This window comes from Argopecten irradians, chromosome 2 (genome assembly GCF_041381155.1).
Source record: "Argopecten irradians isolate NY chromosome 2, Ai_NY, whole genome shotgun sequence".
In the NCBI taxonomy this organism is placed as follows: domain Eukaryota; kingdom Metazoa; phylum Mollusca; class Bivalvia; order Pectinida; family Pectinidae; genus Argopecten; species Argopecten irradians.
The window spans coordinates 55,621,723-55,637,670 of NC_091135.1; the positions used below are offsets into that span (position 1 = coordinate 55,621,723).

Genomic DNA, 15,948 nt, shown 5'->3' on the forward strand with positions numbered 1-15,948 from the left:
AAATGGGAAGCTCAAACTTTTCCCGGGGCAAAAGGGGTGGGGCCCAATAGGTGAAATAGAGGTAAATCCTTTAAATCGCTACTGTATAGGACTTTCATAGAGTTCTGCATGCTTTGGAATGTAACTAATTTTTACCAGGAACATTCTCTGTGGAAGGGGAACAGAATTTGTATAAGGTATGTCTCTTACCCTCTGGAGCAGAAAGAGTTTGGCCCGATAGGGAATTAGAGGTAGATTTTCTTGAGAAAAGAATAATAGAATCTAACATGGATCTGTCAAGTGGACAGGGATATCTCAACTCTTGTGAAAGATTTTGGCTGTCAACCCGAGGCTTGGATCCATGTTTGATTCTTTTTGTCCCATACTTAATAGGAAAAATCCGAAATTCTCGTTGCTTTCCAGGCTTTTCATTGCGCCATTATCACAGGAACATTGTTATGCGTCAAAATTGATGACATAACCGACAATGCACGACGCGGCTATGCCGCATGTATTGATGACGTCGCATTATTGTCTAGCGCGATTGAGCTATCTTACACCCCCCTGTGTAAAATAGAGTTATCTTTTTCCTAGCAACCACAGGATATCCCTGTGAAGTATGGGAGAAACCGTGATCCTGTATATTTGTATTCAGAACATTACTTGGCATTAAAAACCAGCGATACAGGCTCTCTGGGCCTCTTGTTTTTTCTAACATTAATTCACAATGAGGTGACTGATTTTTTACTTTGAGTGATTGTACAATGCATTACAGGAATTTCCATGTCTGGAACGAGTCTTGGTTCAAGCGCCAGGATCTGCCCCCAGGTTATGACGGATGGCAGGCACATGATGGAACACCCCAGGAACTGAGTGAAGGTATAGTAACCAGGCTCATGTCACTGCATATTTGGTACTGTGTTTACCTTGGTATATGTCATGCATTAAAAAGCAGGTTACCAGCACACATTTTGTCTTCTTACCATCATATCAAACTTAGCTTAAAATTTTATACACAAATGGTTCATGAGTCCTGCATGGTAAAACATTATGTTACAAATATTGACCACTATTACTTAATTTGTACCTGGTTCAAAGGACATAGTTGAGCTTATACTATAACATGTGTCAGGCATCCATCCATATTTTTGTTAACAACTTCTTCATAACCTTTGAATTTGACTGGTACACATTAAACAACATCTTGGAACCATCAAATAGCCAAGATTTCAACCCCTTAGACACCAAGACGTGCTCTGATAAACACACAAGGGCTTTATAGGGTAGCTCAAAAACTATCACATGTCAACACTTTAGCTTCATAAGAGTGAAAGTTAGCTTGAAAACAAACTTAATTGCCTGTATGTAAATTAATATCTAAATAATGTATTTGCTTAAGGTAGCTCTTTGTATCCGCTAATTGAGAAAAAAATTCTCGGCGTTGATAATAGTAACTACTGAATGATACTGCATTCTGTTTGTACTTTGTACATCTGTTGGATTCCTATAAGGTGGTTGGGTGGTGTAGTGGTTAAGCCGCTCGCCTTTCACCTAGCCGGCCGGGGTTCTATCCTCAGCACAAATGTGAAAAGGTTAGGGGTCACCTGCCCAATCACATGGGCACACTAAGACCACTCATGCATTTACATTCTGGCCATCGAGAGTGATTTACATAAGTTGTATAATTTGTTTCTCCATCAATATATAGTAAATAAGGTTTATATATTTTACTATTTAACCATCAATTCAATGTTTACTTCTTAGCCCTAGTCATTGATAGAGCATCATATTACAGGGTCAATTCTTAGATAATTTTAGCTACTTTTGCTAAGATGTTAAACAAAAACACCAAAAATATTTAATGATACAACTAGATAATGATAATTATGTTGTTTCTGCAGGCGTAATGCGATGTGGACCAGCTTCACTGAAGGCCATTAAGGAGGGTCATGTTTATCTCTCTTTCGATACCAACTTCATCTTCTCAGAGGTCAATGGGGACAAGGTCAACTGGAGGGTAAGTCAGCAGGGACAAGGTCAACTGGAGGGTAGGTTAACAGGAACAAGGTTTGCTGGAGGATAGGACAATAGGGATAAGGTCAGCTGGAGGTTTGGTCAGCAGGGAGGAGGTCAACTGGAGGGCAGGTTAACAAGCTCAAGGTCACTTGGAGGTTTGGACAACAGGGACAAAGTAAGCTGGGGCTTAGGTAACAGGGAAAAGGTCAACAGGAGGGTAGTTCAAAAGGGCCAAGGTCAGTTGGACGTAAGGGCAACAGGGACAAGGCCATCTTGAGCTTAGGTCGACAGGGACAAGGTGAGTTGGAGGATAGATCAACAGGTACAAGGTCACCTGGAGGTTAGGTCGACAGGAACAAAGACAGCTTGAGGATAGGTCAACAGGGACAAGGTCAGCTGGGGGGTAAGTTTACAGGGACAAGGTCAGTGTGAGGGTTAGACAACAGAGACAAGGTCAGCTTGAAGGTAGGCCAACAGGTATATGTGGTCAGCTGGAAGGTAGGCCAACAGGTATGTGGTCAGCTGGAGGGTAGGACAACAAGAACAAGGTCAGTTGGAGGATAGGTTAACAAGAACAAAGACAGCTGGAGTGTAGGACAACAAGAACAAGGTTTGCTGGAGGGTAGGTTAACAGTTATAAGGTCAGCTGGAGGGTAGGTCAACAGGGCCAAGGTCAGTTGGAGGATAGGTTAACAAGAACAAAGACAGCTGGAGTGTAGGACAACAGGTATAAGGTCAGTTGGAGGAGGATAGGTCAACAGGGACATGGTCAGCTTGAGGGTAAGTTTACAGGGTCAAGGTCAGCTGGAAGGTAGGCCAACAGGTATGTGGTCAGTTGGAGGTTAGGTCGACAGGGACAAGGTCAGCTGGAGGTTAAGTTAACAGGGACAAATTTAGTTGGGAGGTTAGGTCAACAGGAATAAGGTCAGCTGGGGGGGTAGGTTAACAGGGATAAGGTCAGTTGGAGGGTAGATTAACATGGACATGGTCAACTGGATGGTAGGTCGACAGGGTCAAGGTTTGCTGGAGGGTAGGTTAACAGGGATAAGACCAAATTTGAGCTGGAGTCAAGGGAGATATGAGGAGAAGACAGTTAGTTTGGAAGAAGAGAAGATATCAATCCAAAATGTTTGTCTTTTATGTTCATACTATTATGGCAGCATGTACAATTTTAAAACCCTACTTGCAAGATGGTACGTGGTATGGACTATAGGAAAAAATATTTGTTATTGTTGTTACCAAATTATATACTGAAATTGTGCTATGACCAGAAATATGAAATGTCACATAGTGAACATTTGGTGTATGTTGTGTATTGTTATTGAACCCTGACTGTTACAGGTGTTCAAGGATGGTCGCATGGAGGTGTTGAGTATTAATGAGTTTGCTGTTGGTAGGAATATCAGCACCAAAGCTGTTGGTTCTGATCTGAGAGAGGATCTCACAGGACAGTACAAGTATCCGGAGGGTAAGTAGTTACCTGTGCTGAATCACAATGCTATCCCATCACACATCAGGTGCTATCTACTACATCACCAGAGGATTTAGTGTCATTTTTGAGTAATTTATATCATGTCAATAAGTGGATGTGTACTTTATGCAAATACAAGTTATTCTTGAGAGATCTGTCTTGATTTTGTTGTCTGCCATATTGGATTATTTAGTTTTAGTAAAATATTGACTGAAGGATAAAATATCAAACAAACAAAAATCCTCTTGAATGTTTGATGTGTTTGAGTTCTATATGTAACATTAAGAATGAAATTACTCCTGTGGAGATGGACTATAGGTTTGTGTCATGTCTGTCGGGCATTTCCTGTGAATTGGATTTGATCTCCGATAATGTAAGGCAATGGAACTTCATACATGGTATGTGGGTCTGTCTTGGTAAGATGGTATGTTGTGTACCAAAATTAGGTCACTGTGACCAACATTTTGACTTCATTTAAAAGCAAAAGTTATCTGAGCTCTATCTTCTATACTATGGAACTTTATACTTGGTAAGTGGGCAGTGATTTACGGGACTCGCCTAGATGAGTCATGGACTCATGATTTTCCTGTGGGACTCACCAAATTTTGAGAACCCTCTATACTTCTTTGTACTGGGACTCATTAAAATTTGAAAATAAGTGTCTGGACTCACCTTAAAAAATCCCCCATAATAGCTGAGTGGGTCAATCTATGTTAGATTATGTTGTATGCTAAAACTAGGTTATTGTGACCTATACATGTATTTTGTCCTTTAACCTACATGTAAGAAAAACCTTATCTGGATTATATTGCCTATATCATATAGTACAGAAACTTTTTTCGGCTATGGGTTCATCCACAGGGACCTGGCACGAAAATTCTTAACCAATACCGTATTATACATATATATATATATTATAGTGTCAAGGGTATGAACTCGACGGCCAAGAAAAACGGACCTATTTTTTTAAAACAAAATTTGACTGGTAGCATCCTTATGGGCTACTAACTGAAAATTGTACAAATGATGGGGCTGACCCCCCAGGGGCCTGAGGGGCGGGGTCAAAAGGGGTCAATTTGGCTATTTTCATATAAACGACTTCTTTTCTAAAACTAAGCATGGGATAGCACCCATAATGCAATGGTAGTATCGTTATGGGGTGGGGATTCAAAATTGTACAAATAATAGGGCTGATCCCTGGGGCCTATTTCCATATAAATGACTTCTTCTCTTCAACAAAGCATGGGATAGCACCCATAATGCAATGGTAGCATCCTTATAGGGTGGGGATTCCAAATTGTGCAAATAATAAGACTGACTCCCCGGGGGCCTGAGGGGGTGGGGGGGGTCAAAAGTGGTCAATTTCCATATAAATGACTTCTTCTCTGCAACTTAACATGGGATTAAGCTCATGATGCAATGGTTACATCCTTATAGGGTTTGGATTCAAAATTTTGCAAATGATGGGGCTGACAACCCGGGGGCCTGAAGGGTGGGGTCAAAAGGGATCAATTTAGCTATTTCGATATAAACGACTTCTTCTCTGCAACTAAGCATGGAAGAGCACTCACAATGCAATGGTAGCATCCTTATAGGGTTGGGATTTGAAATGGTACAAATGATAGGGCTGACCCCTGTGGCCTTACACGGCAATAGACGCAGGGTCAAAAATGTCAATTAGGCTACTATTTTCATATAAATTACTTTGTCTCTGAACCTATGTATTGGATAGCATATTTGTATGGTATCAATAGCATCATTGTATGGTTGTGATTCAAAATTATACTTTGGGAGTCAATTTTGCTAATTTTTCTAATTGTCAGAGTCTTTGTGATAATTATTAAAAAAAACCAGGTGAGCGATACAGGCCCTCTGGGCCTCTTGTATTGTATAAAAGTCAGATGACATTTAAGGCCCATTGAGCCTTTTGTTTGACAGATTAAGGAAATGGCCAAAATAATAAAGGATACTTATGTTATCAGTCTTTGGGTCTAAAGCATTCTGTTTCTTTTCCTTTCCAGGATCTGAAGAGGAACGGAAGATTGTTAAGTTTGTTCAACAGTTTGGAACAAAGAAAAAAGAGAAAATTTATAAGACAATTGCTGTTAAAGAAATTGAATTGGAGGCTGTCCTTCCAAATGACACCATGGTTGGGGACGATGCAGAGATAAAGGTGAAGATCAGTAACATGACACACCAGGATCTTGTGTTGGACGTCCGTATAACTGTTGCTAACTGTTACTACACTGGCATTGCTGGTCGTAAGGTGAAAACTGAGAAGATGCAGTGTTCTGTACCTGCTGACAATGGTGAGTATATTTGATCTATGGTTATTGTATCGCCAGCGACTATATTTCACAAAGGCGAAACACTATGGTGTTCTTTTCTGGCGGCGCGTTGTCATCAACATTTTACTTTAAAGTTTTGCGTTTAGCTCTGTTTCTCAAAAAGTTCCCAAGTCCAATCCTAATCCAACTTTAAACATAGCTGAAGGACATCATTATCACCTCAACACACATAATTATTGCAGGATTCATTTCAGGCCATGGGATGCAGAGGCTGTGAAACTTAAGTATGCTAAACTATTTAGAAGACTTGACTTTAAAGTTTTGCGTTTATAGCTCTGTTTCTCAAAACCGTAAATCAAATCCTAGCCAAACTTTAAACATAGCTAAAGGACATCATTATCACCTCAACACACCTAATTATTGCAGGATTCTGTGGAACTTTGTGATGCCAAACTATGCTTAGCTCTTTTTTATTCAAATCGCCTTTCGTACGTGGTCCGTCCTTCCGTCCGTCCGTCCGTTAACAATTCTTGTTACCGCTATTTCTCAGAAAGTACTGAAGGGATCTTTCTCAAATTTCATATGTCGGTTCCCCAAGGACCCTAGTTGTGCATATTGCATTTTCGGACCAATCGATCCACAGGATGGCCGACAGGCGGCCATCTTGGAACTTTGATAGTTTAAGTTTGTTACCGCTATTTCTCAAAAAGTGCTGAAGGATCTTTCTCAAATTTCATATATAGGTTCCCCTAGGGCCCTAGTTGTGCATGTTGCATTTTGGGACCGATCGGTGAACAAGATGGCCGACAGGCGGCCATCTTGGATTTTGATAGTTAAAGTTTGTTATCGCTATTTCTCAGAAAGTGCTGAAGGATCTTTCTCAAATTTCATATATAGGTTCCCCTAGGGCCCTAGTTGTGCATGTTGCATTTTGGGACCGATCGGTGAACAAGATGGCCGACAGGCGGCCATCTTGGATTTTGATAGTTAAAGTTTGTTACCGCTATTTCTCAAAAAGTGCTGAAGGGATCTTTCTCAAATTTCATATATAGGTTCCCCTAGGGCCCTAGTTGTGCATGTTGCATTTTGGGACCGATCGGTGAACAAGATGGCCGACCGACGGCCATCTTGGATTTTGATAGTTAAAGTTTGTTATCGCTATTTCTCAGAAAGTACTGAAGGGATCTTTCTCAAATTCCATGCATAGTTTCCCCTTGTACCCTAGTTGTGCATAGTACCTTTAAGGACTGATCCATAATGCCTTTCGGGACTGATCGGTAAACAAGATGGCCAACCGGCCACCATCTTAGATTTCATTGTTGAAGTTTGTTACCACTATTTCTTAGAAAGTACTATAGCGATCTGTCTCAAATTTTATATGTAGTGTGTTTGAAAAAGTTTGAAAAGCAGGGAAAAGATCCCTCTTTCCATTGTCAGACATAGATCATTCTTTGGTGGGCGCCAAGATCCCTCTGGGATCTCTTGTCTTAAAAAGCATAAGTCTAATCCTTAACAATCTTGGAATATAGCTAAAGGCCATCATTATCTCATCAACACACTTAATTATGGCAGGATTCATTTCAGGATGTGGGATTCAGATGCTGTAGGACGTAATTATGCTGCATTTCACTTTTCCTTCATTTTGTTTTATTTTCAGATGTTTTTAGCCCACCATTATCAGATGATGGGCTATTCAAATCGCTTATCGTCTGTGGTCTGTCGTCCCTCCGTCCGTTAATATTACTTATTACCGCTATTTCTCAGAAAGTACAGAAGGGATCTCTGTCAAATTTCACATTTAGGTCCCCCTAGGTCCCTAGTTGTGCATATTGCATTTTGGGACCGATCTGTCGACTGGCCGCCATCTTGGATTTTGATAGGTGAAGATTGTTACTGCTATTTCTCAGAAAGTACTGAAGCAATCTCTCTCAAATTGTATTTGTAGGTTCCCCTTGGGCCCTCGTTGTGCATATTGCAATTTCGAACCGTTTGGTTCCAATTACATGTGCAGGTTCCCCTAGATGTCTATTTGTGCATAATATATTTTCGGATCAATCAGTGAAAAAGATGGTCAACAGGCCGCCATCTTGGATTTTGATAGTTGAACATTGTTACCGCTATTTCTCAGAAAGTACTTAAGCAATCTCTCTCAAATTGTATTTGTAGGTTCCCCTAGGGCCCTATTATGCATATTACATTTTAGGACTGATCGGTCAACAAGATGGCGAACAGGTCATCTCGGATTTTGATAATTGAAGTTTGTTACTGTTATATATATTAGAAAGTACTGAAAGGATCTTTCTTAAATTTCTTATGTAGTAATATGAAGTAAAAGATTGAAAAGCAAAGAAAAGATCCCTCTTTCTATTTACAGATGTAGATCATTCTTTGGTGGGCTCCAAGATTCCTCTTGGATCTCTTGTTAAATATTCCATTATAGTTATGTAATAAATCAACAATGCGGTATGGGCGATAATTACGTGTAAATCTTGTTAAAATTTTACTGTTACTACCATTAACTGGCCTATCATCTCTACCCTACAATGTTCAAACATTTTATTTATAATGTTGGAATTAATATCTTTACAGTGCAAACTGTCAGCATGTGGATGTCAAAGGCAGATTATGTGAAGCAGATGAATCCTGAAGGTCGATTCAAGGTCAATATACATGCCAAGAATGTTGCCAATGACCGCCTGTACGTTGTTGATGACGTGTTTGTGATGGCGATACCAGATAAGCTTTCTGTTCATGTAAGTTATTATTCACATAGAGAGATACATGTAATGATAATACCTAACTATATATACACTATACATGTAACCTGGGTAAATACTATAAACCACAACATACCACTCTAATTAACTTTATATATATACCACAGTCCTACCTGTCTCTATACTTGACTACCTGTCTCATTATAAACTTTAAATATACCACAGCTCCCACCTGTCTCCCTCTATTATATATATATATATGTAAAAACCCAATTTAGACTTTATATATACCACAGCTTCAACCTGTCTCTCTATATGTAATAACCCAACCCAGACTTTATATATACCACAGCTTCCACCTGTCTCTCTATATGTAATAACCCAACTTGGACTTTATATATACCACAGCTCCCACCTGTCTCTCTATATGTAATAACCCAACTCAGACTTTATACATACCACAGCTCCCACCTGTCTCTCCATATGTAATAACCCAACTCAGACTTTATATATACCACAGCTCCCACCTGTCTCTCTATATGTAATAACCCAACTCAGACTTTATATATACCATGGCTCCCACCTGTCTCTCTATATGTAATAACCCAACTCAGACTTTATATATACCACAGCTTCCACCTGTCTCTCTATATGTAATAACCCAACTCAGACTTTATATATACCACAGCTTCCACCTGTCTCTCTATATGTAATAACCCAACTCAGACTTTATATATACCACAGTTCCCTCCTGTCTCTCTATATGTAATAACCCTACTTGGACTTTATATATACCACAGCTCCCACCCGTCTCTCTATATGTAATAACCAAACTTAGACTTTATATATACCATGGCTCCCACCTGTCTCTCTATATGTAATAACCCAACTCAGACTTTATATATACCACAGCTTCCACCTGTCTCTCTATATGTAAAAACCCAACTCAGACATTATACATACCACAGCTCCCACCTGTCTCTCTATATGTAAAAACACAATTTAGACTTTATATATACCACAGCTTCAACCTGTCTCTCTATATGTAATAACCCAGCTCAGACTTTATATATACCACAGCTCCCACCTGTCTCTCTGTATGTAATAACCCAACCCAGACTTTATATATACCACAGCTTCCACCTGTCTCTCTATATGTAATAACCCAACTTGGACTTTATATATACCACAGCTTCCACCTGTCTCTCTATATGTAGTAACCCAACTCAGACTTTATACATACCACAGCTCCCACCTGTCTCTCCATATGTAATAACCCAACTCAGACTTTATATATACCACAGCTCCCACCTGTCTCTCTATATGTAATAACCCAACTCAGACTTTATATAAACCATGGCTCCCACCTGTCTCTCTATATGTAATAACCAAACTTAGATGTAATAACCAAACTTAGACTTTATATATACCATGGCTCCCACCTGTCTCTCTATATGTAATAACCCAACTCAGACTTTATATATACCACAGCTCCCACCTGTCTCTCTATATGTAATAACCCAACTTGGACTTTATATATACCACAGCTCCCACCTGTCTCTCCATACTTGATTACCTGTCTCATTTAAATTTTATACATACCACAGCTCCCACCTGTCTCTCTATATGTAATAACCCAACTTGGACTTTATATATACCACAGCTTCCACCTGTCTCTCTATATGTAATAACCCAACTCAGACTTTATACATACCACAGCTCCCACCTGTCTCTCAATATGTAATAACCCAACTCAGACTTTATATATACCACAGCTCCCACCTGTCTCTCTATATGTACTAACCCAATTCAGACTTTATATATACCACAGCTCCCACCTGTCTCTCTATATATAATAACCAAACTCATACTTTATATATACCACAGCTTCCACCTGTCTCTCTATATGTAATAACCCAACTCAGACTTTATACATACCACAGCTCCCACCCGTCTCTCTATATGTAATAACCCAACTCAGACTTTATATATACCACAGCTCCCACCGTCTCTCTATATGTAATAACCCAACTCAGACTTTATATATACCACAGCTTCCACCTGTCTCTCTATATGTAATAACCCAACTCAGACTTTATATATACCACAGCTCCCACCTGTCTCTCTATATGTAATAACCCAACTCAGACTTTATATATACCACAGCTCCCACCTTCTCTCTCTATATGTAATAACCCAACTCAGACTTTATATATACCACAGCTTCCACCTGTCTCTCTATATGTAATAACCCAATTCAGACTTTATACATACCACAGCTCCCACCGTCTCTCTATATGTAATAACCCAACTCAGACTTTATATATACCACAGCTTCCACCTGTCTCTCTATATGTAATAACCCAACTGACTTATAATATACCACACTGTCTCTCACCTCTATATGTAATAACCCAACTCAGACTTTATACATACCACAGCTTCCACCTGTCTCTCTATATGTAGTAACCCAACTCAGACTTTATACATACCACAGCTTCCACCTGTCTCTCTATATGTAGTAACCCAACTCAGACTTTATACATACCACAGCTTCCACCCGTCTCTCTATATGTAGTAACCCAACTCAGACTTTATATATACCACAGCTTCAACCTGTCTCTCTATATGTAATAACCCAACTCAGACTTTATATATACCACAGCTCCCACCCGTCTCTCTATATGTAGTAACCCAACTCAGACTTTATATATACCACAGCTTCCACCTGTCTCTCTATATGTAATAACCCAACTCAGACTTTATATATACCACAGCTCCCACCCGTCTCTCTATATGTAGTAACCCAACTCAGACTTTATATATACCACAGCTTCCACCTGTCTCTCTATATGTAATAACCCAACTTGGACTTTATATATACCACAGCTTCCACCTGTCTCTCTATATGTAATAACCCAACTCAGACTTTATATATACCACAGCTTCCACCTGTCTCTCCTTATGTAATAACCCAACTTGGACTTTATATATACCACAGCTCCCACCCGTCTCTCTATATGTAATAACCCAACTCAGACTTTATATATACCACAGCTCCCACCTGTCTCTCTATATGTAATAACCCAACTCAGACTTTATATATACCACAGCTCCCACCTGTCTCTCTATATGTAATAACCCAACTCAGACTTTATATATACCACATTTCCCTCCTGTCTCTCTATATGTAATAACCCAACTCAGACTTTATATATACCACAGCTTCCACCTGTCTCTCTATATGTAATAACCCAACTTGGACTTTATATATACCACAGCTCCCACCTGTCTCTCCATACTTGATTACCTGTCTCATTTAAATTTTATACATACCACAGCTCCCACCTGTCTCTCCATACCTGGTAGATACTGTTGGAAAGGTGGAATTCAAAAACATAACACAGCTTACACTGACAAATGGTATGTTTTCCTGCGACGCTGGCAATGGACTCATAATGAATGGCTTTAAAGTCCCTGTAAAGTAAGTACAATTCCTAAGCTGTAAGGGTTATATTTGATCTGCTAAGAATGCAAAGAAATCTGTGTTACTAGGATTTAACTTCAGATAACAAATAGTCTTGTGCTTTATTGATGTTGTTTCTTATTGACAATCAGCTTATAAGGTCATTTGACCAGAAAGGTCGGAATTAACTATAGTCATTGTGCTCCATCCATGGATCGCAGTCTGCTCTGTGTAAACGTTTTATTCAAATAACTTTTTCTCAATAACTAAAATGCCCAGGGTACTGATATTAGGCCTGCATCATGCTGGTATGAAGGACTACAAAGTTTGTTCAAATAAATGACCTTCACTTTCATTCAAGGTCACACGGGACATATAGGCTAAAATCTCAACTTCTTGTCAAGAGACTTTATACTGGGCTTATAGTATGCTGGATGAAGCATGTGCACTTTCAAGTTTGTTTACTTTAATGAATTCTATTTCATACTTAAAAAAAAATTAAAAGTATTTAAACTTGTTTCTATAAAAGGTATATATGGTAAGTGGTAATGTTTACTTCTCAACTTTAACTGTCGAACATTTTTTTCAAGGCGACCCATCGCTCCTGGTGAAACTGTGGTGGAGGAGTTTGTTATTCATCCAACTCGGCGCTATTCTCGTAAACGGCGATTGTATGTTACATTCAACTGTACCCAGTTTGTAGATGTGGAGGGCTATGCATTGACCAAGATAGTCAACACTCCTCCCAAGGATGCTGATGAAACTGACAGCAGCGACGATGAGGATTAGGCGCAGCAGAGACAATGAAGATTGAGGATATCAAACTAGCAGAATCTCACTAAATCACTCATATACTCATTCTGACTTTGTGTAGTATTATTCATTGTTAAAAAGATACCTTTGTTTGATTACTAATTTTGTTGCTGTATTTGTGTCTTGTCTGACCTATCATATGTGGTTTTGTGGATCCCCGGTGGGAAATGAACAGAGTGTACTATTTGTGGCGCATAAATAATATGCTCCATTGTTCTTTATATGGGAGGCTATACATTTAACAAATTTATTTGAAAAGTTATGAAACTGAGGTGAGATGAAGAAATACAGAAAAATGTTTTTAAATGTTGCAATAGTAACGATTATTTCATTACACTTTGTTAAAAAAAAAAAAAAATTCTACCACTTTGGTTTCTCAGAATTGTTGAGGATTGTAAAACATGGATCACCACTGCTGTAAATTCACTAACATTTTGCAATTTAAATGTTATGTTAAATCTACTACCACAAGGCTAGGACTACATTACAATCATATGGAACAGCTGTGTGTGTCTGTACAACACTCAGCAGTAGGTTGTCAGTCGGCAATTTTCTTGTAATCTGAGAGGGACTACTTCATGATATTGAAAAGATTTACCAAATGGACTTTACAACATGCAGCGTTCTGACATTGGTTGACTTTTCTGAGGACATCTCCATAGTTACAGCACAAGGGACTCCCCTTGCCACCATAGTGCTAACTTTAATAGGGCTTTACGCTTGATCATTATGATTTTTGCTATACACACCAAGTTGTCTGTATTTCAAAATACAGGCAAGTACATAGTACTGCATGAAGCGTTTCTACTGCATGAATATTGGTTGTTGTCTTTTGTAAAGTGAATGTTTATGTGTGTTTAATATGATCTATTTACACTCAAAGTGGATGCTCAAAGAACCAATCATATCATTACACATACATGTCAGGGGAATCAAAATTAGTATTCATTAATAATTATGCAGGCAGCTAAAAATAGTACTAGAGGTGAGAGTAAAAGATCCGAAACATCAGTAATATATGTATACTGTGAAACCAGACTTCAACTTTCACTCTATTGAAACATTCTGTTTTGTCCTACCACATACAATATCTTAATATCAACATAGAAATGGTTCCTGGTCACCACTGGCATTATACTGATCATTGTCTGTTAATTTTCACAATCCTAGCAATGTCCCGCAAAATCGCTAAAATCTCATCCCCGCGAAAATAACTGGCTATATGGTACTATAATTAATGTAACCTAAAAGGGTACGTCCTTTACTGTTGATGCCAGAACCTACCAAGTCCAATACAGTGTCAGTAAAGTCAGGTTTCACTTTAGTATGTTTGTTCAGTTGTGCTCATCAAATATAATACAATCCACCCTTGAGATCGAATTATACATCATTGAGTCGCTTATCATAATACGGAACTGTAGTTCTTTATCACCAAGAAATGGTATGTGTATGTAAGGAAATTGTTTGTGTTCTTTGTTTCATTTCATTGTTTGAATTCCTGAGTAAAAGTGCTTATATGTATCAGATTAATTATCTCTATTTCTATAATAAAATCTCTTTGAAATTCATGTAAGGTCTTCAGTCAGTAAATTAAGATTTTGCTGAGAGGAAATAACAAGTCCTGTTTAATCTGTAAAAATATCTACCAGTAGGTTCCACCTACTGTACTGATGAGGAAATATCATAACGACTGTCTCCAGATTTTTTGGGCAACTGGTGCTGGTGACCTATTGCAAAAGTCTTCTGTCTGTCGTGCGTTAACTTTAGCTTGTAAACAGGATAACTTGAGTAATTGATGTGACTTTTAGCCTTGCACCATTGCACTCATTTGACTATCTTATAGTTACTGCCCTTTGCAATAATATTTGACCTTGCAAAACAACTTGAATAAATATTTACTGAGTTTAATGAAACTTTGTCTGTAGCCTTACATCAGAAAGATCTTTGAGGAGTTCGAATAATAGTCTTTTTACCCCACCATCATCACATTGTGGGCTATTCAAATCGCCTTTCGTTCATGGTTTGTGGTCCGTTCTTTAACAATTTTTGTTACCGCTATTTTTTTGAAAGTACTGAAGGGATCTGTCTCAAATTTCATCCTTAGGTTCACCTAGGGGTCTAGTTGAGCATATTGCATTTTCGGACCGATCGGTGAACAAGATGGTGGCCATCTTGGATTTTGATAGTTGAAGTTTGTTACCGCTATTTCTTAGAAAGAACTGATGGGATCCGTCTCAAATTGCATGTGCAGCAGGGTTGCATTTTCGGACTGATCAGTGAACAAGATGGCCGCCATCTAGGATTTAGATAGTTTTAGTTTGTTACCGCTGTTTCCCAGAAAGTACTGAAGGGATCTGTCTCAAGTTCCATGTGCAGGTTCCCCTAGGGGTCTAGTTGTGCATATTGCATTTCCGGACCGATAGGTGAACAAGATTGTGGCCATCTTGAATTTTGATAGTTGAAGTTTGTTACCGCTATTACTCAGAAAGTACTGATGGGATCCGTCTCAAATTGCATGTGCAAGGTTGCATTTTCGGACCGATCAGTGAAAAAGATGGCTGCCATCTAGGATTTTGATAGTTTAAGTTTGTTACCGCTGTTTCCCAGAAAGTACTGAAGGGATCTGTCTGAAGTTCCATGTGCAGGTTCCCCTAGGGGTCTAGATGTTGTTATTGCATTTTGGGACCAATCGGTTAACAAGATGGTCGGCAGGTCTCCATCTTGGATTTTGATAATTGAAGTTTGTTTCTGCTATACATCTCAGAAAGTTCTGAAAGGATCTTTCTCAAAGTTTATATATAGTATGTTATAAAAGTTTGAAAAGCAGAGAATAGATCCCTCTTTCTGTTGACCTTGTCAACAGGATAACTTGAGAAAATATTTTCTAAATCCTAAATTATCAACAAATGGGTCAAAGATGCCTATGGCATATTTAAAGACCTCAACAACAGGTAAATTTTATGAATTTTTGTATGCAACCCTCACATCAGTATAATCTCTGACACGTTTGAAAATTGGACTTTTCTTTATAAAGTTACAAGAGTTATTGGCCTTTGCAATAATATTAATATTGAACTAGTGAACAGGACAAGTTTAATAGGTAAATATGTAGCCTAACATCAGTAAGAACTTGGATAAGTTTTGATTGAAATGATCTGATTGCAATTTTATATTGGTATGATATATTATACTAACATA

General features: G+C 38.7%; 1 protein-coding gene across 1 annotated transcript in view; it reads left to right on the forward strand.

Annotated features, from left to right (window-relative positions):
• Positions 1 to 14,318, forward strand: part of LOC138316004 (protein-glutamine gamma-glutamyltransferase K-like) — a 42,708-nt gene extending 28,390 nt beyond the window's left edge. The window contains exons 9-15 of the mRNA XM_069257475.1: positions 755 to 858; positions 1,881 to 1,996; positions 3,337 to 3,463; positions 5,488 to 5,775; positions 8,344 to 8,507; positions 11,813 to 11,955; positions 12,528 to 14,318. Of these exons, the coding sequence (XP_069113576.1) occupies positions 755 to 858; positions 1,881 to 1,996; positions 3,337 to 3,463; positions 5,488 to 5,775; positions 8,344 to 8,507; positions 11,813 to 11,955; positions 12,528 to 12,726 (1,141 nt within the window). The 3' untranslated portion in view covers positions 12,727 to 14,318. The remainder of the gene's footprint in view (positions 1 to 754; positions 859 to 1,880; positions 1,997 to 3,336; positions 3,464 to 5,487; positions 5,776 to 8,343; positions 8,508 to 11,812; positions 11,956 to 12,527) is intronic.
• The last annotated feature ends 1,630 nt before the right edge of the window (positions 14,319 to 15,948 follow it).